Source organism: Tachypleus tridentatus, chromosome 7, assembly GCF_004210375.1.
Source record: "Tachypleus tridentatus isolate NWPU-2018 chromosome 7, ASM421037v1, whole genome shotgun sequence".
Lineage (NCBI taxonomy): Eukaryota > Metazoa > Arthropoda > Merostomata > Xiphosura > Limulidae > Tachypleus > Tachypleus tridentatus.
The window spans coordinates 97687380-97710746 of NC_134831.1; the positions used below are offsets into that span (position 1 = coordinate 97687380).

Consider the following 23367-nt stretch of genomic DNA (forward strand, 5'->3'; position numbering starts at 1 on the left):
GTGGGAGAAAAGATGTATCAGAAGAAATGCCTGTATTTGAAACTGAAGGACGTGGATCTTGAGGTTTGTTGGAAGGTATGGGAGGAACAGAGATGGGTGTGAAAGTCGATTCATCAACCTTTTTAACCACGGAGGTCAAAAGGCTTTTCATTTGTTTTGAAAACGATTCTCTTGGAGGCACAGAGAGATCTGTCTGCACTCCCACTGTAGTTGTGGAATGAAGTGCAGCAGCATATGTCCGAGATGGAGTTGTGGACAGCAATTTCCGAGCCTCAGGATAACTAATGTTATGTGTCGTTTTAAAACGCTGCACCTCTTTTTCCTCCAACCATTTTGGGCAAGAATGAAAGTAGGAAGGGAGAAAACCATTGCAGTTGATGCAATGTGGGTCCATGTCACATTCATAGGCATCGTGGTCCTTGCCACCACAATGAGCACATGTCAGGGAACCACAACATGATGTCGTTGAGTGGCCAAATCTCTGACATTGGAAACGTCGAAGAGGGCTTGGAATGTATGGCGCACCTGCAAATTAGATAACCTGCCTTGATGGTGGCAGGTGCACATGATGATGTAAATGTCAAAACGAGGGTATTTGTTGGCAGTGTAACTCCATCTTTGTGAGTGGAGATGCGGCTCACTGCAGAAACTCCTTGAGTCGAGAAACCAGCGAGAATCTCTGACTCGGGAACGTTCTTCAAATCCCTCTCAACAATAACGCCTTGTGAGGAATTCAAGGTAGCATGGGGTGTAACCTCAATAGGTATATCCCCAATTGCCTTTGAATTGAAGAGGAGTTCACTGTGTTGGGATGTGGATGTTTCAACCAATATGTCACCAGATCAGAAGTTTCTTTACTGACTTTGGAGAGCCAGCAAGTCCCTCTAGTCCCTTCTGAATAAAAAAAGGGGACATTTGCCCTAAAGGTTTTCTGAAAGAGAATGTAATATAAGAAAATGAGGTGCGTGTGTTACTGATGTTGAAGATGCTGTTCTGAGTATTCAAGGCGTGGTCGCTACCAACTGACTGTTTTTTACAATTTTATTTAAATTTTTTTAGAGGATCCATAGGAAAAAGAAAAATTTCGGTACCCACTGACCCCACCCACCATGGAGCCCTACAAGGGGGCACTACAAAGTCACGCAAGGACAATGCAGCAACGCCAGGGTTTCATGAGCACTATACCCAAACACCAGCATCAGGCACAATGTCCACAACACCCGTTGAGAACTTCCAACACTGGTACTTGGTTGACTCTAGCCCAAGTGGACCAGCCGATTGACCCAAGGGGGGTTACTCAAAGGCCGCCCGTCTACAGGAATTCGAGGCCAAAGTGGTGTGTTAGGGTTGGACCCCTCAACCACCAGGATCCTCTCCTCCCCTTCACGGGTTGCCACGCACGGCAAACACGTGGGTGGATGTTTAGATCCCAGAGAAGGTAACCAGATAGAACAGAACAGAACCTTCCCTGGGAGGTCCCCTAACCACGTACAAGAATCCACACCGAGGGGGAACAAATAGACACACAACAGAGTAAATCAACTTGCTACAGGGGTCATCTCATTATAGATTGAATTAGTGATTATGTCTGTATCATGGAATATTTCAGGATAGTACTGTTGTTTCAGCTGGCAATTCCAGATTGTTGTCTGCATTTTTTTTTTTTACAAGACTACTGTTCTTTTGACAGCAATTTCAGATGGGCAGACAAAAACTGTCAGAGACAAAGAAGAGAAGCACTTGACTGTTGTCCAATTATAGAATGTCTGTGATCTTGGAAAGTATAAAGAGAAGTGAACTCAGTCCAGTTCATATAGAAGTGAACTGTTTCACAAGATGTTTCTCATACAAATTTAGTGATCAACTAAAATGTAGCCAAACTCTGAGTGACACTTTTATTTTGGAATTCAGCAGCATAAATTTTTAACAAAATAGAACATTGCAGTGGAACAAAAGGAAATATTAAATACAATAAAAATGCACTGAGATGGAAAAAAAATTATCCTGCAACTCTTCAAAGAATTTACAATATGCCAGTAGGCAAATTGCTATTTTAGTGGCAAATCTCTCTCCTGTAGGTCTTTAAGTACAATGATATAACTGCCACAGGACTATGTATATTGGTGTATCCTGTAAGAAAAAAACAACCTGTACGTGTACTCCCAATATTTCAGTAACACTGTGCCACTAATCAATGCACAGTATCATTTATTAACATCAAAAGTTCAATAATATCCAGATGTTCCATCATGTTGTGTACGCTAATTACGTAAATAAAACAAGCAAGGCTTTTTCTGTTCAAAGTTCAAAGGAAGAATTAGTCATCTCTGCCAGATGGACCATAAGGTTCTTTAATGTTATGTCCATTTTTTTATTTCACGAATATACATTTTAAACACCCTTCAGTTCAATCCTGTGCACCTTAGACACCCTTCAGTTCAATCCTGTGCACCTTAGACATCCTTCAGTTCAATCCTGTGCACCTGAAACATCCTTCAGTTCAATCCTGTGCACCTGAAACATCCTTCAGTTCAAGCCTGTACACCTGAAACATCCTTCAGTTTAATCCTGTACACCTGAAACATCCTTCAGTTTAATCCTGTACACCTGAAACATCCTTCAGTTCAACCCTGTACACCTGAAACATCCTTAAGTTCAAGCCTGTGCACCTGAAACACCCTTAAGTTCAAGCCTGTGCACTTGAAACACCCTTAAGTTCAAGCCTGTGCACCTGAAACACCCTTAAGTTCAAGCCTGTGCACCTGAAACACCCTTAAGTTCAAGCCTGTGCACCTGAAACACCCTTAAGTTCAAGCCTGTGCACCTGAAACATCCTTCAGTTCAATCCTGTACACCTGAAACATCCTTCAGTTCAATCCTGTACACCTGAAACACCCTTAAGTTCAAGCCTGTGCACCTGAAACATCCTTCAGTTCAATCCTGTACACCTGAAACATCCTTCAGTTCAATCCTGTACACCTGAAACACCCTTAAGTTCAAGCCTGTGCACCTGAAACATCCTTCAGTTCAAGCCTGTCCACCTGAAACATCGTTCAGTTCAAGTCTACATTTTTAAACCTTTTTTTCTTCAAGTCTAGAAAATTTCATAGATATTAAATGTTTGATATCCGCAAAACTTAGACACAGACTAAAAAAAAACAAATTTACCCAGAGGCAAATTTCACAAACAAAATTTTATGCAATAAACTTAAGACAAGGAAAAAAAAAGAAAGAAAAAGGTCAGTTCTTACTTGGCTTGTTAACTGGTTTCAGAAAGACATGTCTGAAAAACTCACCTGCAAAGAAAACTTAGCCAGATTAGTTACTTTATATGTCAAAATCTTCAAATTCAATTTAAAAATAAATAAAAAAGTATAGTAAACTTAAAGAATACTTTAAATTATAAAGGAAACTTTTATGTATCAGTTGTAATTCCATTCTTCATCGTGAAGACACAAATTACAGAGACAGTAAAATTTTACAATTCAGGTAAAATGTATAATAGTGTATACACATACTGAACTCCATTCTATCCTTTGCATTTCTTTTCAGAAGTTTCAACAGTAAATCTGCAAGGTTTGGAGATGTACAAGCTGGAATTCTAGAAGATATAATAAAACATTACACAACACAAATAAAAGGCTTTGGAAATTACATGGCATACATTTTAACTCCATTTTTTTACACAAAATATAAAGAGTTTAGGGCTTCCGTAGTGAACATGTTATCTGTTTAAATTATGTAAATTATGAAGAACTTAGGGATAATTGTAATCTTTATTTTATGTGTTTTTATTACCTAATTGTCTATTACCCAGAGATAATTTTTTCAGTGTCTGGTAGTTTTAATTACAAGAGTAATGAAAACACTGGATGTTTATATCTAAACATTAACAGGGAAGCTTTTTGACAATTCTACGTTGGTTTTCAGTTATAACTGTTGTTTATTTCTTCAGAATGAACATTTCAAAAAAATCAAATAATAACTTTTATTAATACTTTTACAACATAGGAAGACAATCTTAATGGTTACATCTACCATCTCTTAACAGAAAATCTTTAGTTTTACTACCTTATTGGTTTTATTAACAAAATTAATAATGCATTTTATATTTAATGTATGTTTATAACCACATATTACAGTCAAAAAACAAACAGGAAGAAAACCAGATTACTGTTAATAAATTGACTGTGTTACGTTTTTTATGAAGTATATCTTGAATTGAATTATGAGACCACTAATGGAACATTAAATATTACAAACATTACAAAATTTATAGAAAAGACAAATGAACTTAAAAACATATCTAAAACTCTTACTTTGGAGACAGAGTGGTTTTCATTTCATAGAACTGTTTTAAAGCTTGAGGGCTCTGTGCCTGGAATAATAACATGTAACTTTTACAAACATGATAGTAAGTAAAAGTGCTGAAAAACAACTTGTTAACCATTATTTCAAACTGAGGGCTTCTTTCATTCACTCCTCTAAATATTTCTCAAAAAGAACTCAGTAACCAGAACAGGCACTTTACGTGTGCTTACCTGAAAAGGTGCTTTTCCAGTCAAACACTGATAAATAATTGTGCCAATACTCCACAAGTCTGCCTTAGCATCGTACTGTAAAGACATGATAACTTCTGGGGCCTAATAGGAGAAATTATTCAACCATTAGTTTCCAAAGATTCTTTTTCACAAATGTTATAGTAAAGACATGAGAAAATAAACCTATAATATGGGTTACGAATATTAGGAAGAGATGTTTTCTTTAATTTTACTTTTACTTCACTGAAATGGTTTTAGACACATCAACAGTGACCAGGTTTGCTAGTTTATTATCAGTCTTTAAACAAACATTTGACAGCAACTATTTTACCAACAGCAGAGAGTGGCCGAGATGGTTACAAATAATACTTGTTATACGGCTATTGGCAGGCTTTAAGTTTAGACTGATACTAACAAAGTGTGGACTGGTCTATGAGACCCCAGAAAAAAATCCTCTTGGATCTCCTTGGAAAGATACGTAGTTTTGTCATTTTTATGACAAACGTGTTAACCCCAACTAGCCAGACTGTCCCTGATATCAACAACTGGGAAAAATCCCTTTTTTATTGAAGTACAAAACTCGGTAAATTATAATTGAAAGAGATTAACAACAGCGAAAACTTTTATAAGAACTTTACTGTAAAAAAAAGGGAAAATAGTGCGTACTAGGCAAAACGCGAGACCTATTGCACTGATACGAGTAGCTTACCATATACATGGGTGAACCACACAAGGTTGCGGCCATTATTCCATCATGCAAAAAAAACGTGCAAAACCAAAGTCTGCTATTTTCAGATGTATCTTACTCGGTGGTGGGTTAGGCCTACCATCGTGGCAGAGAAGGATATTCTGAGGTTTCAAATCTCTATGTACAATACCTTTAGCTTTCAGAGCTTTCATTGCAGCAGCTGTCAAAATAACAACAGTCCCAAAATTAGTATTTATAATTATCAAGTTTTGTTTTTCATAAAGAATGAAGTAAAATATTTTGAAAGCTGATTTCATAACAACTGTACATAGTTTATCAGACATTACAATGATAATTACATTTTGAAAATTACCACGTACAATTCAGATATGTTAATTTATCAGTAGAAAAAAAAGGAAACTTCTTCCCATACTCTAGTTAAAAAATGTTTGAGTGATATAATTATATAATAATTAATATTTTAAAACATTTTATTGATATATACTACATTTTAATAATTTAGTAATTAAAATTAAAACTTAAGATTTCTTAAGCCTAACCACACATATAGTCTATAATTGTGTTGTGTGAATACAAAACCTCCCAGCAAAACACCTTTTATAGAAGTTTCATTACATTCATTGTATGAAACTTAAACAGTCTTATAATTGTACAATATGAAAAACTGCACATTTTAAAAATATTTTCTTACAATCTTAAAATACACAAAATGTGTGTTCCTTATAATTTTACTACACAGAAAATTGTATACTTTATAGACATTGTCTTCCTATTACTCTATTCAAAAACTGTACATTCAAATTATTATCTTAAAAATACTTCACTAAATACAATAGTACATGTCTTTCAGTATAAGCAGTTATGTATGTTAAAATAATCTTAGACTATTCCAGGATAAATATCTATATAAAATAGACCCAGTTTTGCAGTACAAATAACTATGCACTTTAAATAATATCTCACAGTATCCCAGTACAAAAATTATGTTTCACAAAACTGTTTTAGCTTCCCAGATCAAATAATTAGATATTTTAAAATACTTCCACATCTTCTATTACAGATAATCATGTACCTAAAAACATTGTATCACAGTTTTTCCATATAAACAATTATGGGTTTTAAAATACTGTTTCATAATTTCTTAGAATAGCAATTTTCAAATTTTAGTAACCCATGGACCCTTTTTTAACCCATATTCTTTGTGGACTTCCTTTCCAATTTACGTTTTTCTGTTTCGAAAAAAACCCACAAAAACTTGTGTACATTAAAACCCATATTCCAAAATTGAATGTTTTAATTCGTATAAAATTAATTTTACAAAAATTGCTTTTAAAAATTCATTTTTAAAACTATTTTAATGAAATTTGAACATAATCTAACAACATATTGATGATAACCAACTTAGTTTTTAAATATTTATTATTGTAGGTTTTAATTTATATAATTTTAAAGATTTATTATTGTTCACTGTTTCATGTCAATGTCCAGTATCTTTAGCAATGTTTCCATGTTTTTGTGAAACAGCCAAACATGCTGTCATTACATGAGCCTGTCCACAAATCGATATACTAACGGTTACTTCGCCACGTCATGGCTAAAGTGACTCACCTATCTGACGTAAGAACAAGTAAATCGTATCTTCACTCAGAGTGCCTTTTGCTGGAAAAATCACAGGAGAAAATATACTTATAAAACATATACTTAGATAATAACTAAAACATTTCGTCTTTCTATAAATGGGGCAAAAAGTTCACAAAACAGAGTAAATATGCGTTTCCAAATTTAACGGAGTCTTGCTTTACCTAGATTTCTAGGGAACATAATGAATCTTCTACACATAATAAATAAAATTTATTCACTGTCTACCACGTTTACAACTAAATTTCGTTAAGAGTGTAACGTGTGAAAATTTAATCTTTAGTTTAAAATGTTTTCTGTGTTGGATACCACCAAATCAAAAGTTCATTCAAACGAAGAGCACAAATACATATATTTCTCGGAACAGTCGACAACTAATTCCCTTGTTTACAACTACTCTTAAGTCCTGAACCACGATGAAATATAAAACTGACCCTTTCGACCGTGCTTGCTGTTGGAAAAATGCGTAGGTTAAAACAAAATCAGCTAAAGACAAATTACAAAACATACAGCCCGTTGTATTCCGAAAGGTTTGTCCCTGATGAGAAAGGCCTACCTTCCGAAAACACTCAGTTATAGAATTTTGTATAGCCAGTTTATTCCATCATTCAAATATAGTTTTAAAATATGACAATATTATCTAACAAAAACCATTTGTTTTAGTATTAGTCAGTAGACTTAAATTATAGGACAAACACTCAGTGCAGCTAAAGCTATTTTATTTCACACCAGGGGAAGAATAAAAAAAATTCTTGTGAGGATAAACAGAATACTCGAAGAAACGAATACACAGAATCCCTGACAAAAATTCAACGACATTTTACGTTGGTATAATAATTTAAACTTAATAAAAGTTGTTTTGGTTTTAATAATTTCTATAATTCAACTAAGTTGATTTTGAAAATGATATTTTTGTTCTATCACATAAGGATATTTTTTTTTTCACAAATCGGGGAAAAACTCATTTATATCAAATTATTATTTCCTTTACTAGAATTAACTTTTATAATTATTATGTTTGTTAACAAAAATACAAAGAAATTGGAAAAAAAAGGAAACACTGATGTTAAACAAAAATGTATCCTCATTCACCCCAATTTATTTTATGAAATCTACTGAGTGATGTGTCATTTCTTTTGTTGCGTTACAAAGTTTTGTGAAACAATCTCTTAAGTAATGAAGAAAAATGGATGATTTCGGATTAGGCGAACGAGAATTACTGTGAAACACGTAAAAAATGTCAAGAAAATAAAGCCATCGCAGAGCTATGTTATTATTTCAAAATTACGTAGTAAATCGCTTCTTACCGTTTAAATAGTCTGCCAAGTCACCACCATTGCAATACTAAAACGAAAAATGCGAAATGTTAAAAATATTAACAAAACTATAAATCACAGTAAATGTATTATTTTATAATTTTACAGTATATTTAAAATAATATTAGGTAGTTACTTAACAAAAACTTTCAACATATAAATTTATAAACCGAGTATATGAAACATGGTGTCTGTTTCTTGTCAAAACGTAAAACTTTACATGTTAAAAAGGATAAAAAAATTATGTAAACACGGTGGTTAGTTTCATAACACGACTAACAAAGCATCTGGTATTTCCAACGGAAGCTGGTTTATCACGGCGAAAATAAATAACACAGAATCCATGCAAAATGTACACAACACAAGAGGGCGTTACTCGCTATGCACTGTCCCTTGCGGCTACACCAGCACTTCTTTCAAATGAGCCTGACACTGTATAAAGTTTAAAATCTAAATTTAAACACATACAAGAAAAATTACAAAATGGAGTAACTCTCTAGAATTATTTCGTGTCACTAAAAACAGAGTGGCTAGTGTACCGGCCACACTCAAAGTACATCGAATATTCATATCTTCAAACTTGTAATATAACGAAGAATTGCATCTTCAAACCCCTACACTCAAAATATACGGAATATTCGCATCTCCACTAATATTTATTTTCAAGTTAATCTGAAAAATCCAACAAACTTTTACACCACTTGAAATATCGGTTTATTATTTAATACTTATACGTGTTTTGTAATTCCTTTTCAAACATTACTTTTATGTTCTCGTAGAGTATTAAAAATTTAAATATTCAACGTGAATTTGAAAACTATATATATCTATTGGTCCAACTTAAACTGGAACTTCATTGGTGGCGGTGGTGTTTGAGTTCTCTCTCTCTACGAAGTTACCTACGAAGGATCAAGAAAGAGTATTTTAAATTGTGGCTAAGTAATAACAGTCACAGTCAATCCCGCTAGTATTTAAAGTGTGTCTAGGGTGGGGGGAGCTAGCTAATGATAAGTAGCCTTCCTTCTGGTAAGCATTTTCATGTAGTTTGGTTTGGTTTGTGAGAAAGGACTTCTGTCTTTTATACAGTAAAAGCGTTTTGCACTTGAATTTTGCCTAACTGGACGTTGCTCCAAAAATCGGTTACTGTCCCTAAACAATGAAAGTCATAAATGAAAACAAATGAGTAACAACTTCTAACTGATAACAGATATCTCAGTTTAAAAAATAAAAAAGTGTAGACTAATACTGATTCGGGGGGTTTCTGTAGCGTGCAGTTCATCACAAGTTGTGCACCTATAAAAATATTTGTACAGATGGAAATTCACTTATATATGTTCAAACGATATATTTTTTAAAAAAATATATTTAAATATTCAAGAGTATACATTTCCATTCTAGTGTTGACAACTGAATGTATTTACTAAAAGATTCTTAAAGTTTCGTATCATTTCTCTGTATTAAATACTGATGAATTTAAAATACAATTGCGTTGTTGAAAAATAAAAATATTCAGGAAAAGCTCTGTATTTATATTTGAAGGTTGTTGCACGACTGATTTTGAAGAAACACAACAAAGATTTATGATGTTTTGTTTCTTTGTTTTGGTAGTAAGTACAAAGCTACACAATGAGCTATCTGTGCTCTGCCCACCACGAGTATCGAAACCCAGTTTCTTACGGTGCGAGTCCGCAGACATACCGCTGTATCACTGGGGACTCGGGGAGAGACTTTTAATACGGAGGTTAAAATGACCTCGAACGAAATTAGTTGAATACCTTGGGTTAATCTCAAGGTTTGTTTGTTTTTTTGAATTTCGCACAAAGCTACTCGAATTTAGCAGTGTAAGACTAGAGGGAAGGCAGCTAGTCATCACCACCCACCGCCAACTCATGGGCTACTCTTTTACCAACGAATAGTGGGATTGACCGTCACTTTATAATGTCCCCACGGCTGAAAGGGCGAGCATGTTTGGTGTGACGGGGATGCGAACCCGCGACCCTCAGATTACGAGTCGCACGCCTTAAGACGCTTGGCCATGCCGGGCCCTAATCTCAAGGAGAAGGAAAATTGCTCACGATTGCACAGGAAAATCAGCTGACAGGGTCGTATATACAGAAGTCTAGGACAACCAAAGACTGAGCTTACACTATAAACAATACCCATTGTGGGTGCCAGGCTTCATTCTTCCTGCGCGTGGTTTAAACTCGAGAATTTTAGTTTTGTTTGTTTTACATTTCGCGCAAAGTTACACGAGGGCTATCTGTGCTAGCCGTCCCTAATTTAGCAGTGTAAGACTAGAAGGGAAGGCAGCTAGCTAGTCATCACCGCCCACCGCCAACTCTTGGACTATTCTTTTACCAAGGAATAGTGGGATTGATCGTACGTTATAACGCCCCCACGGCTAAAAGGGTGAGCATGTTTGGTGTGACGGGGATTCCAACTCGCGACCCTCAGATTACGAGTCGAGTGCCTTAACCACCTGTCCATGTCGGGCCAAGAATCTTAGGAGATGTTGACATCACTTACTTTTCTTGTAAGCAACTTTCTCCTTCTAGTAATAACTTGATACTTGTTTGCTTCTTTGTTGTTCAACACAAAACTACACGATAGGCTATCTGTGCTGCGTCCACTACAGGTATTGAAACACAATTTCTAGCGTTATAAGCCCGCAGACTTATCACTGTGCTACTTGGAATTACACACTTTAGATTACACGTGTTATCCCTACTACCTGACACAAACCCTGTGTAGTAAGTTATTTCTCTGTGACGGACTGTTGTGAACAGAATGAAAACCTAACGTTGCAAGAGAAACAAGTAATTTTTGCATTACACACACACAACAGACGTCTGTAATTTTCGTAAAAATGAGAACATGTAAAGAGTGTATGGTTTTATTGAAGCAAAGATTCATTGAACTTTAGAAGCTTAATGGACAATGGCTGGCATTAGCTGTATCTAGAATAATTTTATTGGGTAACTTCAACAGTCATATTTGTAATAAAATGAAAGTTGCCCAAAAATAAAGTATTATAAATATTGTTGTGTGTCTGATTGATAAAGAAGTCATCGTATTCCACTAACATTTGATACAGATAGGTTCAAAACGTTTTATTAAACTACAATAAAACTTCAAAAATTAGCTGTGGTCTTTTTTAGGACATTTGTTACACTGCCCTCTGCCCCTCAGTGGCACAGTGGTATGTCTGCGGACTTACAGACTAAAACAGGGTTTCAATCCCGTGGTGGGTAGAGCACAGATAGCCCATTGTGCATCTTCGTGCTCCATTCTAAACAAACAAACACTGCCCTCTGTAATAAGTGAAAATCACCAGAGAGTAAATACTAACCATAGTCTTAAATAAATCACTAAATATAGTCCACATTAGAATACTAAATATAGTCTCAAATGCAATATTAGGTACTGTCTTAAATACAACACTGAATACACTCTACAATACACTACTAAATACATAATACAATACACCGCTAAATACAGTATACATTACACCGCTAAATACAGTATACAAATAATTTAAATGATAAAAAATTACAACTTTACACAAAAAGTGATTCAATGTAGTAACACTTAGTTGTATTGTAATCCCTGGAGTAAATTTAATAATGTTATCAGTCAGAACTTCCAATAAAGCTGTGGATGTTTAAACTGGCTAGCAGAAAGGTGGATAACTAACCCTGTAATCGTTTATAAACAGCAAATTACTTAGAATATTAAAACTGTAATTGCTTGTAAACAGAACGAAAGTTAGAAATCTGTATGCTCATTATTGTTTATAAATATCAAGAAAACAGTAGCTGTTTCTTACATATGAATGGTAAAATAAAAATCACTGATATCCAACATACACACAAAAGCTGTCTGGTGTCGATACACCAAACACACAAGGTCAGACTTGTCTCTAACACGCCCTTCCTGTTAAAGAATCCTGTCCAATCACACGAGCTCCCACATGTACAATCTGCCCCCCCCTCCCCTCGTACCATACTCTTGAATTGCCTATAGTTAAGTTCACAATACATGTAGGAGACATGGATCATATAATTATTGAAAGAAGGAAGCGGGGAGGGGAAGGAACAGAAACATTCAGTCCACCTTTGAATGAATCGCATCCTTCTTCCAAGGTCTCCAAGTAGCTCACCTTCAGGTCATCTGGAATACATAACCCTTTTCGTGATGACGAGAAACCCACTTGAAGTAAAACATGTATTTCAAAATGGCTGACATGGGTATTAAAACCAGTCGTCTTGAGATACAAAATTCACATTCACTACATGTAGGTTTGGTCTAATATATAAAATGCTATGTTTTGACGCCTACCATTACACTCAGCAAGTGTATATATAAATGTGTTTGATTATGTAGTCTAGTCAGACTTAAAAATGTACAGCCACTGTACAGTTAAATATGTGTGTATGTATGTTCACATAGTGTCTTAATCTCACACTTACAGTTTAATATAACAATAAATTTAGGTTTATCATCCCATAGTGAGTTAGCTGGAAGTAGTGGCAGCGGTGTCTGGTGTTTTAATCTCAAATTTTCAGTTCATATAACAATAAAATGATTTATCTTTTCCCAGTGAAATGTGTGACAGCACCGTCTGGTGTCGCAATCCGAGATGTGCGCAGTTTAATATAACAATAAATCGAGGTTTATCATACTTTAATAACCCGTGTACGACAGCACTGTAAGCCATGAGATTTCCGCTTCAAACTATTTGGTATAACTTCTAAAAGACTGTTTCATAACTGAATAATACACCTGTATAAAGTATCTGAACTTACAGTTATTTTTTCGTAGCTAACAGGTTTGCTTTAAGCAATAAAATGATTTGTCCTTCATGAAGACGGATCCAGTTAGGGTTAGCAGTGTACCATTTTGTAGCCATAATTTTATGTCTCAATCAGGAAGACAAAAGTAGCAAATTGTTCTCGTATCTTATGTTAGTTTGATATTTTTACGATTTTGTTATAATATTCCCTTTATTTAAGTTTTACCTGGAGAAATATTCTGATAGAAACATATCACACGTTACAATGTCTTTCCTTCCTACGTTTTACTTTGCCAGACCTGCTACAAGACAAACCCAGACAATTTAGGCGCAATTTTTATTTATCGTTATTTTTTTCAAGTAGATACGCTTTCAAAAATGTGCAAAAATGTGTTTTTAAAACTCAGTACAATAAACACAGATTAGTTAGTACACAGCGAGAAGTGCGTTTGTGTAATTTTTACAGTATCACTCCGGATGTAAAACAAAAATGTCCTAATGTTTACTCTGGATAACTGGTAACCTTAAACCGTCTATACGTTGTGAACGCTAGGATTTTATCGGGTTTTGAGTGTAATATATTTTCGAGACATGTATTTGTGTATCAACAAAACAAGTTTCTAAAGATAAACGTCTAGTGAGTAGGAGCTAGCTAGTATATCTCAATCATTAGTTTCAGTGTTAATACACTCAACTGGTTAGATGGCGACGGCATAACCTTGAAAGAATAGAAGTCGAGATAATAACTAAACGCAAACTTGTCTGGTTGCACTTGGAAGAGGGTATAATTATTTGTATTTTGTTTTTATGTTATTTCTATCATATCAGTTTTGTGTTTTTTTGTCGTTTTAAAAAACAACGTCAGATTCAAGTAACAGATACTGGTTTTTTTTGTCAGATCCAGGTAACAGACAATTTTTTTTGGTCAAATTCAGATAATAGATACTGGTATTTTGGTCAGATCCAGGTAACAGACACTGTTTTGTTTTTGCCAGATCCAAGTAACAGAGACTGGTCTTTTTGTCATATTCAGGTAACAGATACTGGTCTTTTTATCAGATTCAGGTAACAGATAATGATCTTTTTGCCAGATTCAGGTAACAGATAATGATCTTTTTGCCAGATTCAGGTAACAGACACTGATCTTTTTGTCAGATTCAGGTAATAGATACTGGTCGTTTTGTGAGATCCAGGTAACAGATACTGATCATTTTGTCAGATTCAGGTAACAGACACTGGTCTTTTTGTCAGATTCAGGTAACAGACACTGGTTTTTTTTTGTCAGATTCAGGTTACAGATACTGGTCTTTTTGTCAGATTCAGGTTACAGATACTGGTCTTTTTGTCAGATTCAGGTAATAGACACTGTATTTTTTTTGTCAGATTCAGGTAACAGACACTGATATTTTTGTCAGATTCAGGTAAGAGACACTGGTCTTTTTGTGAGATCCAGGTAAGAGACACTGGTCTTTTTGTGAGATCCAGGTAAGAGACACTGGTCTTTTTTATCAGATTCAGGTAATAGATACTGGTCATTTTGTCAGATCCTGGTAACAGATACTGGTCTTTTTGTGAGATCCAGGTAAGAGACACTGGTCTTTTTTATCAGATTCAGGTAAGAGATACTGATCTTTTTGTCAGATTTAGCTAACAGATACTGATCTTTTTGTCAGATTTAGCTAACAGATACTGATCTTTTTGTCAGATCCAGGTAACAGACACTAGCTTTTTTTTGTCAGATCCAGGTAACAGACACTAGTTTTTTTTTGTCAGATCCAAGTAACAGACACTAGCTTTTTTTTGTCAGATCCAGGAAACAGATACTGGTCTTTTTGCGAGATCCAGGAAACAGATACTGGTCTTTTTGTTAAATTCAGGAAACAGATACAGGTCTTTTTGTCAGATCCATTTAACAGACACTGGTCTTTGTGTCAGATCCAGGTAACAGACACTGGTCTTTGTGTCAGATCCAGGTAACAGACACTGGTCTTTGTGTCAGATCCAGGTAACAGACACTAGTTTTTTTTTGTCAGACCCAGGTAACAGACACTAGCTTTTTTTGTCAGATCCAGGTAACAGACACTGGTCTTTGTGTCAGATCCAGGTAACAGACACTGGTCTTTGTGTCAGATCCAGGTAACAGACACTGGTCTTTGTGTCAGATCCAGGTAACAGACACTGGTCTTTGTGTCAGATCCAGGAAACAAAAACCGTTCTTTTGTCAAATGCACGCAAGAGACACTGGTCTTTTGTCAGATCCAGGTAACAGACACTAGCTTTTTTTGTCAGATTCAGATAACAGACACTGGTCTTTTTGTCATATTCAAGTAACAGACAGTGGTCTTTTTGTCAGATCCAGGAAACAGATACTGGTCTTTTTGTCAAATTCAGGAAACAGATATTGGTCTTTTTGTCAAATTCAGGAAACAGATACAGGTCTTTTTGTCAAATTCAGGAAACAGATACTGGTCTTTGTGTCAGATCCAGGTAACAGACACTGGTCTTTGTGTCAGATCCAGGTAACAGATACTGATCTTTCTGTCACATTCAGGTAACGGATACTGGTCTTTTTGTCAGATTCAGGTTACAGATACTGGTCTTTTTACCAGATTCAGGTAACAGATACTGATCTTTTTGTCAGATTCAGGTAACAGACAGTTTTTTTTTTTGTCAGATCCTGGTAACGGATACTGGTCTTTTTGTCAGATCCAGGTAAGAGACACTGGTCTTTTTGTGAGATCCAGGTAAGAGACACTGGTCTTTTTTATCAGATTCAGGTAATAGATACTGGTCATTTTGTCAGATCCTGGTAACAGATACTGGTCTTTTTGTGAGATCCAGGTAAGAGACACTGGTCTTTTTGTGAGATCCAGGTAAGAGACACTGGTCTTTTTTATCAGATTCAGGTAAGAGATACTGATCTTTTTGTCAGATTTAGCTAACAGATACTGATCTTTTTGTCAGATCCAGGTAACAGACACTAGCTTTTTTTTGTCAGATCCAGGTAACAGACACTAGCTTTTTTTTGTCAGATCCAAGTAACAGACACTAGCTTTTTTTGTCAGATCCAGGTAACAGACACTAGTTTTTTTTTGTCAGATCCAAGTAACAGACACTAGCTTTTTTTTGTCAGATCCAGGAAACAGATACTGGTCTTTTTGTTAAATTCAGGAAACAGATACAGGTCTTTTTGTCAGATCCATTTAACAGACACCGGTCTTTGTGTCAGATCCAGGTAACAGACACTGGTCTTTGTGTCAGATCCAGGTAACAGACACTAGTTTTTTTTTGTCAGACTCAGGTAACAGACACTAGCTTTTTTTGTCAGATCCAGGTAACAGACACTGGTCTTTGTGTCAGATCCAGGTAACAGACACTGGTCTTTGTGTCAGATCCAGGTAACAGACACTGGTCTTTGTGTCAGATCCAGGAAACAAAAACCGTTCTTTTGTCAAATGCACGCAAGAGACACTGGTCTTTTTGTCAGATCCAGGTAACAGACACTAGCTTTTTTTGTCAGATTCAGATAACAGACACTGGTCTTTTTGTCATATTCAAGTAACAGACAGTGGTCTTTTTGTCAGATCCAGGAAACAGATACTGGTCTTTTTGTCAAATTCAGGAAACAGATATTGGTCTTTTTGTCAAATTCAGGAAACAGATACAGGTCTTTTTGTCAAATTCAGGAAACAGATACTGGTCTTTGTGTCAGATCCAGGTAACAGACACTGGTCTTTGTGTCAGATCCAGGTAACAGATACTGATCTTTCTGTCACATTCAGGTAACGGATACTGGTCTTTTTGTCAGATTCAGGTTACAGATACTGGTCTTTTTACCAGATTCAGGTAACAGATACTGATCTTTTTGTCAGATTCAGGTAACAGGCAGTTTTTTTTTTTGTCAGATCCTGGTAACGGATACTGGTCTTTTTGTCAGATCCAGGTAACAGATACTGGTCTTTTTGTCAGATCCAGATAACAGACACTGGTCTTTTTGCCAGATGCAGGTAACAGACACTGTTTTTTTTGCCAGATGCAGGTAACAGACACTGTTTTTTTTGCCAGATGCAGGTAACAGACACTGTTTTTTTTCTCAGATCCAGATAAAAGACACTGGTTTTTTGTTGTCAGATTCAGGTAACAGACACTGGTCTTTGTGTCAGATCCAGGTAACAGACACTACTTTTTTTTTGTCAGACCCAAGTAACAGACACTGGTCTTTCTGTCAGATTCAGGTAACAGATACTGGTCTTTTTGTCAGATTCAGGTAACAGATAATGATCGTTTTGTCATATTCAAGTAACAGACAGTGGTCTTTTTGTCAGATCCAGGAAACAGATACTGGTCTTTTTGCGAGATCCAGGAAACAGATACTGGTCTTTCTGTCAAATTCAGGAAACAGATACAGGTCTTTGTGTCAGATCCAGGTAACAGACACTGGTCTTTGTGTCAGATCCAGGTAACAGACAGTGGTCTTTTCGTCAGATCCAGGTAACAGACACTGGTCTTTTCGTCAGATCCAGGAAACAGACACTTGTCTTTTTGTCAGATTCAGGAAACAGATACTGATCTTTTTGTCAGATTCAGGTAACAGATACTGGTCTTTTTGTCAGATCCAGGTAACAGATACTGGTCTTTTTGTCAGATCCAGGTAACAGATACTGGTCTTTTTGTCAGATCCAGGTAACAGACACTGGTCTTTTGTCAGATCCAGGTAACAGACAGTGGTCTTTTCGTCAGATCCAGGTAACAGACAGTGGTCTTTTCGTCAGATCCAGGTAACAGACAGTGGTCTTTTCGTCAGATCCAGGTAACAGACACTGGTCTTTTCGTGAGATCCAGGTAACAGACACTGGTCTTTTCGTCAGATCCAGGAAACAGACACTGGTCTTTTCGTCAGATCCAGGAAACAGACACTGGTCTTTTTGTCAGATTCAGGAAACAGATACTGATCTTTTTGTCAGATTCAGGTAACAGATACTGATCTTTTTGTCAGATTCAGGTAACAGATACTGATCTTTTTGTCAGATTCAAATAACAGATACTGATCTTTTTGTCAGATCCAGGCAACAGATACTGGTCTTTTTGTCAGATCCAGGTAACAGATACTGGTCTTTTTGTCAGATCCAGGTAACAGATACTGGTCTTTTTGTCAGATCCAGGTAACAGATACTGGTCTTTTTGTCAGATTTAGGTAACACATACTGGTCTTTTTGTCAGATCCAGATAACAGATACTGGTCTTTTTGTCAGATCCAGATAAGAGACACTGGTTTTTTGTTGTCAGATCCAGATAACAGATACTGTTCTTTTTGTCAGATGCAGGTAACAGATACTGTTTTTTTTGTCAGATCCAGGTGACAGATACTGGTCTTTTTTCAGATTCAGGTAACAGATACTGGTCTTTTTTTCAGATTCAGGTAACATATACTGTTTTTTTTTTCAGATTCAGGTAACAGATACTGGTCTTTTTGGCGGATTCAGGTAATAGATACTGGTTTTTTTTGTCAGATCCAAACAACAGATACTGGTCTTTTTGTCAGATCCAGGCAACAGATACTGGTCTTTTTGTCAGATCCATGCAACAGATACTGGTCTTTTTGTCAGATTCAGGTAACAGATACTGGTCTTTTTGTCAGATTCAGGTAACAGATACTGGTCTTTTTGTCAGATTTAGGTAACAGATAATGATCTTTTTGTCATATTCAGGTAACAGATACTGGTCTTTTTGTCAGATCCAGATAAGAGACACTGGTTTTTTGTTGTCAGATCCAGATAACAGATACTGTTCTTTTTGTCAGATGCAGGTAACAGATACTGTTTTTTTTGTCAGATCCAGGTGACAGATACTGGTCTTTTTTCAGATTCAGGTAACAGATACTGGTCTTTTTTTTCAGATTCAGGTAACAGATACTGGTCTTTTTGCCAGATTCAGGTAATAGATACTGGTTTTTTTTGTCAGATCCAAACAACAGATACTGGTCTTTTTGTCAGATCCAGGCAACAGATACTGGTCTTTTTGTCAGATTCAGGTAACAGATACTGGTCTTTTTGTCAGATTCAGGTAACAGATACTGGTCTTTTTGTCAGATTTAGGTAACAGATAATGATCTTTTTGTCATATTCAGGTAACAGATACTGGTCTTTTTGTCAGATTCAGGAAACAGATACTGATGTTTTTATCAGATTCAAGTAACAGATACTGGTCTTTTTGTCAGATTCAGGTAACAGACACTGTTTTTTTTTGCCAGATTCAGGTAACAGACACTGTTTTTTTTGCCAGATTCAGGTAACAGACACTGTTTTTTTTTGCCAGATTCAGGTAACAGACACTGTTTTTTTTGCCAGATTCAGGTAACAGACACTGTTTTTTTTGCCAGATTCAGGTAACAGACACTGATCTTTTTGTCAGATTCAGGTAATAGTTACTGGTCTTTTTGTCAGATCTAGGCAACAGATACTGGTCTTTTTGTGAGATCCAGGTAACAGACACTGGTCTTTTTGTCAGATCCAGGTAACAAACACTGATCTTTTGTCGGATTCAGGTAACAGATACTGGTCTTTTTGTCAGATTCAGGTAACAGATACTGGTCTTTTTGTCAGATTTAGGTAACAGATAATGATCTTTTTGTCATATTCAGGTAACAGATACTGGTCTTTTTGTCAGATTCAGGAAACAGATACTGATGTTTTTATCAGATTCAAGTAACAGATACTGGTCTTTTTGTCAGATTCAGGTAACAGACACTGTTTTTTTTTGCCAGATTCAGGTAACAGACACTGTTTTTTTTGCCAGATTCAGGTAACAGACACTGTTTTTTTTTGCCAGATTCAGGTAACAGACACTGTTTTTTTTGCCAGATTCAGGTAACAGACACTGTTTTTTTTGCCAGATTCAGGTAACAGACACTGATCTTTTTGTCAGATTCAGGTAATAGTTACTGGTCTTTTTGTCAGATCTAGGCAACAGATACTGGTCTTTTTGTGAGATCCAGGTAACAGACACTGGTCTTTTTGTCAGATCCAGGTAACAAACACTGATCTTTTGTCGGATTCAGGTAACAGTCACTGATCTTTTTGTCAGATTCAGGTAAAAGATACTGCTCTTTTTGTGAGATTCACGAAACAGATACTGGTCTTTTTGTCAGATCCAGGTAACAGATACTGGTCTTTTTGTCAGATCCAGGTAACAGATACTGGTCTTTTTGTCAGATTCAGGTAACAGATTTACTTCTTATGTTAATTCTGTAGTGCTGATACATTTGCTATGTCTACTAATGATATTTCTGTTAGGTGTAAGTTATGGTCTTAACATCTTTACCAAGTTTAGATAAGAGATTTTGGTTTCTTTATTAGGTCCAGATAACATGTTTTGATATACTTGTTACATTCAAATAACAGGTTTTTATATCTTTACTATTTTTGTATCATGAGGTGGAGGGTACCATAATAATAACTTTCATAACTGGTGACACCTGGTGTCAGTTCTAGAATACAGGTTTTGGTATTTTATCATTGGGTCCTCAATGCTTTCACTGACATCACATTCATAGTTTTTCAATATACACATAATATTCTCCTTATTACATCCTAAATGTTCATCAGGACAAATTATATTAATATATTACACCTTTTATATTAAAAAAAGAAGAGATATAGTTAAAACTTACATCAACTCCTCACATTGCTCATGTTCCAGTTTAACCAAATGTTTATGTGGATTGAATTTTATGTGAAATATTAAAACATTCTTGTTGCCTTTGTATGCCTAAAGTCGTGCATAACCTGTAAAAGTTAAACACATATTGAGATGGATATTTATTAGACACCACTCTTTGTACACATTAAAGTTTCTGACAATGTTTCAACAGATGGTGTCAAGATAAGTTGTAAAACACTAATCATTGAGTCTTGACAACTCCTGTATGCTTTTTGATATCTTTCTGAATTGTACATACTGTTCACATGATTCCCAGATGGCAACTGATACTGTACGTCCTCAAATCTCTCTCTATTCTTTAATGACTACAAGTGAAAGGGATGACTTTTCCTTGATCCATCAGTTAAAATAGTAGATCTACCTAAAATACGAACTTGATTAGTTGGATGTTTGATCGACCTCTCAGAATGGTGGATCTCCATTGTGAAACAACCAAGCTAAACGTGAACTACCTGATAAACTTTTCAGTAGTCTCAGTAATTCACACAGAATGATAGATGCAGTAAAAAGGTTGAACTCAAAAGATTTGTACTGGACACAATATGTTTTATCACTAGAAAAATACTGCTGTTTATATTTTCATTTAGTTATCAAATCAACTTACCTCCATGACTAGGTACACATGATGAGTGGTCTCCTGAAAGAAAAGAAACAAATGTGTAATATTATCCTTGGTAAAATAACATTACAATGGTTTTATCTCTTAATTACTTGGGTTATGAATAACAGATAACACACATGGACAATAAGTAACAGCTCACCTGTATACAAGCTGGTAGTTTAAAACATTCATGGTCATTTAACACGGATTTTTGGTTACAGCTGATTCTTGTGAAGCAACAGTGGCAAAACATTGATCAAAATAGTTTTTATTGGTACTTGGAAAGTTAAAGGAGTTGTCTATTTCATGTAACTTTATTATCAAAATCTGTAAATACAAATTCTGATAAATAACAAAATATTAACACAGAATTACATGATGGAAACTAAACTACAGAAGTCATCGTAACCTCTAGGTGTGAAAATAATAAACCTGTTAAGACAACAAAGCACCTCCTAGGTATGATAAACATCACAACTATGTTCATTTGAAATAAAGTGTTTGTTACTGGATAAAGCATGCACACACTTTTCAATGGTGTAACAAAGTTGGAATTGCAAATAAGGCTTAGATTTACTTTATCATCTGATAAATAAAACTTCATTTTGATAAAAGATAATAGTTAAAGTATATTTGTAAAATATGTTAGCACTGTAGAAGGGAAAAAAAGAGTTCCTAACATTTTGTACATTACTTCTTTGTTGTTAAAGACAAAGCCACACAGCTATATGTGCTGTACCCACTATGTATATAAAAATTTGGTTTTTAGCATTACAATACCTCAGACTTACTGCTGAGCCATTAAGGGGGAGGGGCTATTCTTTCAGGATAATATGTTGCAAAATATGTCAAAATTTTATACAAATTATATAGTTCCTAAAAATTTTAATAATTAACAAATTAAATTTGTTAAAAATTAACAAAAAATCACATAATTTTAACAATTTAATGACAAACACTGCATTTCTCAAGCAGTAAGACATATCACCTAACAGTTATTGTGAATAAAACAGAAACTAGAATCACCTCATGTCTGGTACTTTCTTAGACATAAGTTGATAAAGATCTGCTGTATAATGAATTCTTTGAGTCTGTCTTTAAGTAGTTAATTTAAAGAAAACAGAATGATATGTTTACTCAAGCACTTCTAACTGTCTTAAAATTATTTTAAAATAGTAGGTTATCTTTACATAATGATACAACTTGTGAAATTTTGACAAGTTTGAGGGTTAAGGTAACTGAAGAAGGTTTGGTTTGTTTTAAAATACACAGAAAAGTTACACTTTACAGGAATTGCAGCATTGTTAAAGTTAGGATTAAGGAGCCGTTTACAGGATTAACAACATTGTTTAAGCAAGGATCAAGGAGCCTGTTTACAGGAGTTACAACATTGTTTAAGCAAGGATCAAGGAGCCTGTTTACAGGAGTTACAACATTGTTTAAGCAAGGATCAAGGAGCCTGTTTACAGGAGTTACAACATTGTTTAAGCATGGATCAAGGAGCCTGTTTACAGGAGTTACAACATTGTTTAAGCAAGGATCAAGGAGCCTGTTTACATTAGTTACAACATTGTTCAAGCAAGAATCAAGAAGCCTGTTTACACGAATTACAACATTAAGCTAGAATTAAAAAGCTTGTTTACAGGAATTACAACATTGTTTAAGTGAAAATTAAGAAGCCTATTTATAGGAATTGCAGCATCAAATGAGGATTAAGAAGCCTGTTTATAAGAAATACAACATTGTTTTAACTATTATGTTGAGGCATTCTTATTGATGAATCAGATAATAGTTACAAAGAAAGGCAGGTCGTCAACGCCTCTTACCATCAATTCTTTAGCTACTCTTTTACCAATGAATAGCAGGATTGACCACCACATTATGATGCTCCCATGGCTGAAAGGGTGAGCTTGTTTGGTAGTTACAAGGGAAGGCAATTAGTCATCACCTCTTACCATAAACTCTTTGGCTACTCTTTTACCAATGAATAGCAGGATTGACCACCACATTATGATGCTCCAATGGCTGAAAGGGTGAGCTTGTTTGGTAGT

General features: G+C 35.4%; 1 protein-coding gene across 1 annotated transcript in view; it reads right to left on the bottom strand.

Moving 5' to 3' along the window:
- The window catches only part of LOC143256263 (serine/threonine-protein kinase unc-51-like), a 145655-nt gene that overhangs the window by 70875 nt on the left and 51413 nt on the right, over positions 1–23367 (bottom strand). Inside the window, exons 4-6 of the mRNA XM_076513239.1 lie at positions 21320–21352; positions 8196–8232; positions 6859–6909 (exon numbers count right to left, since the gene is read on the bottom strand). Of these exons, the coding sequence (XP_076369354.1) occupies positions 6859–6909; positions 8196–8232; positions 21320–21352 (121 nt within the window). The remainder of the gene's footprint in view (positions 1–6858; positions 6910–8195; positions 8233–21319; positions 21353–23367) is intronic.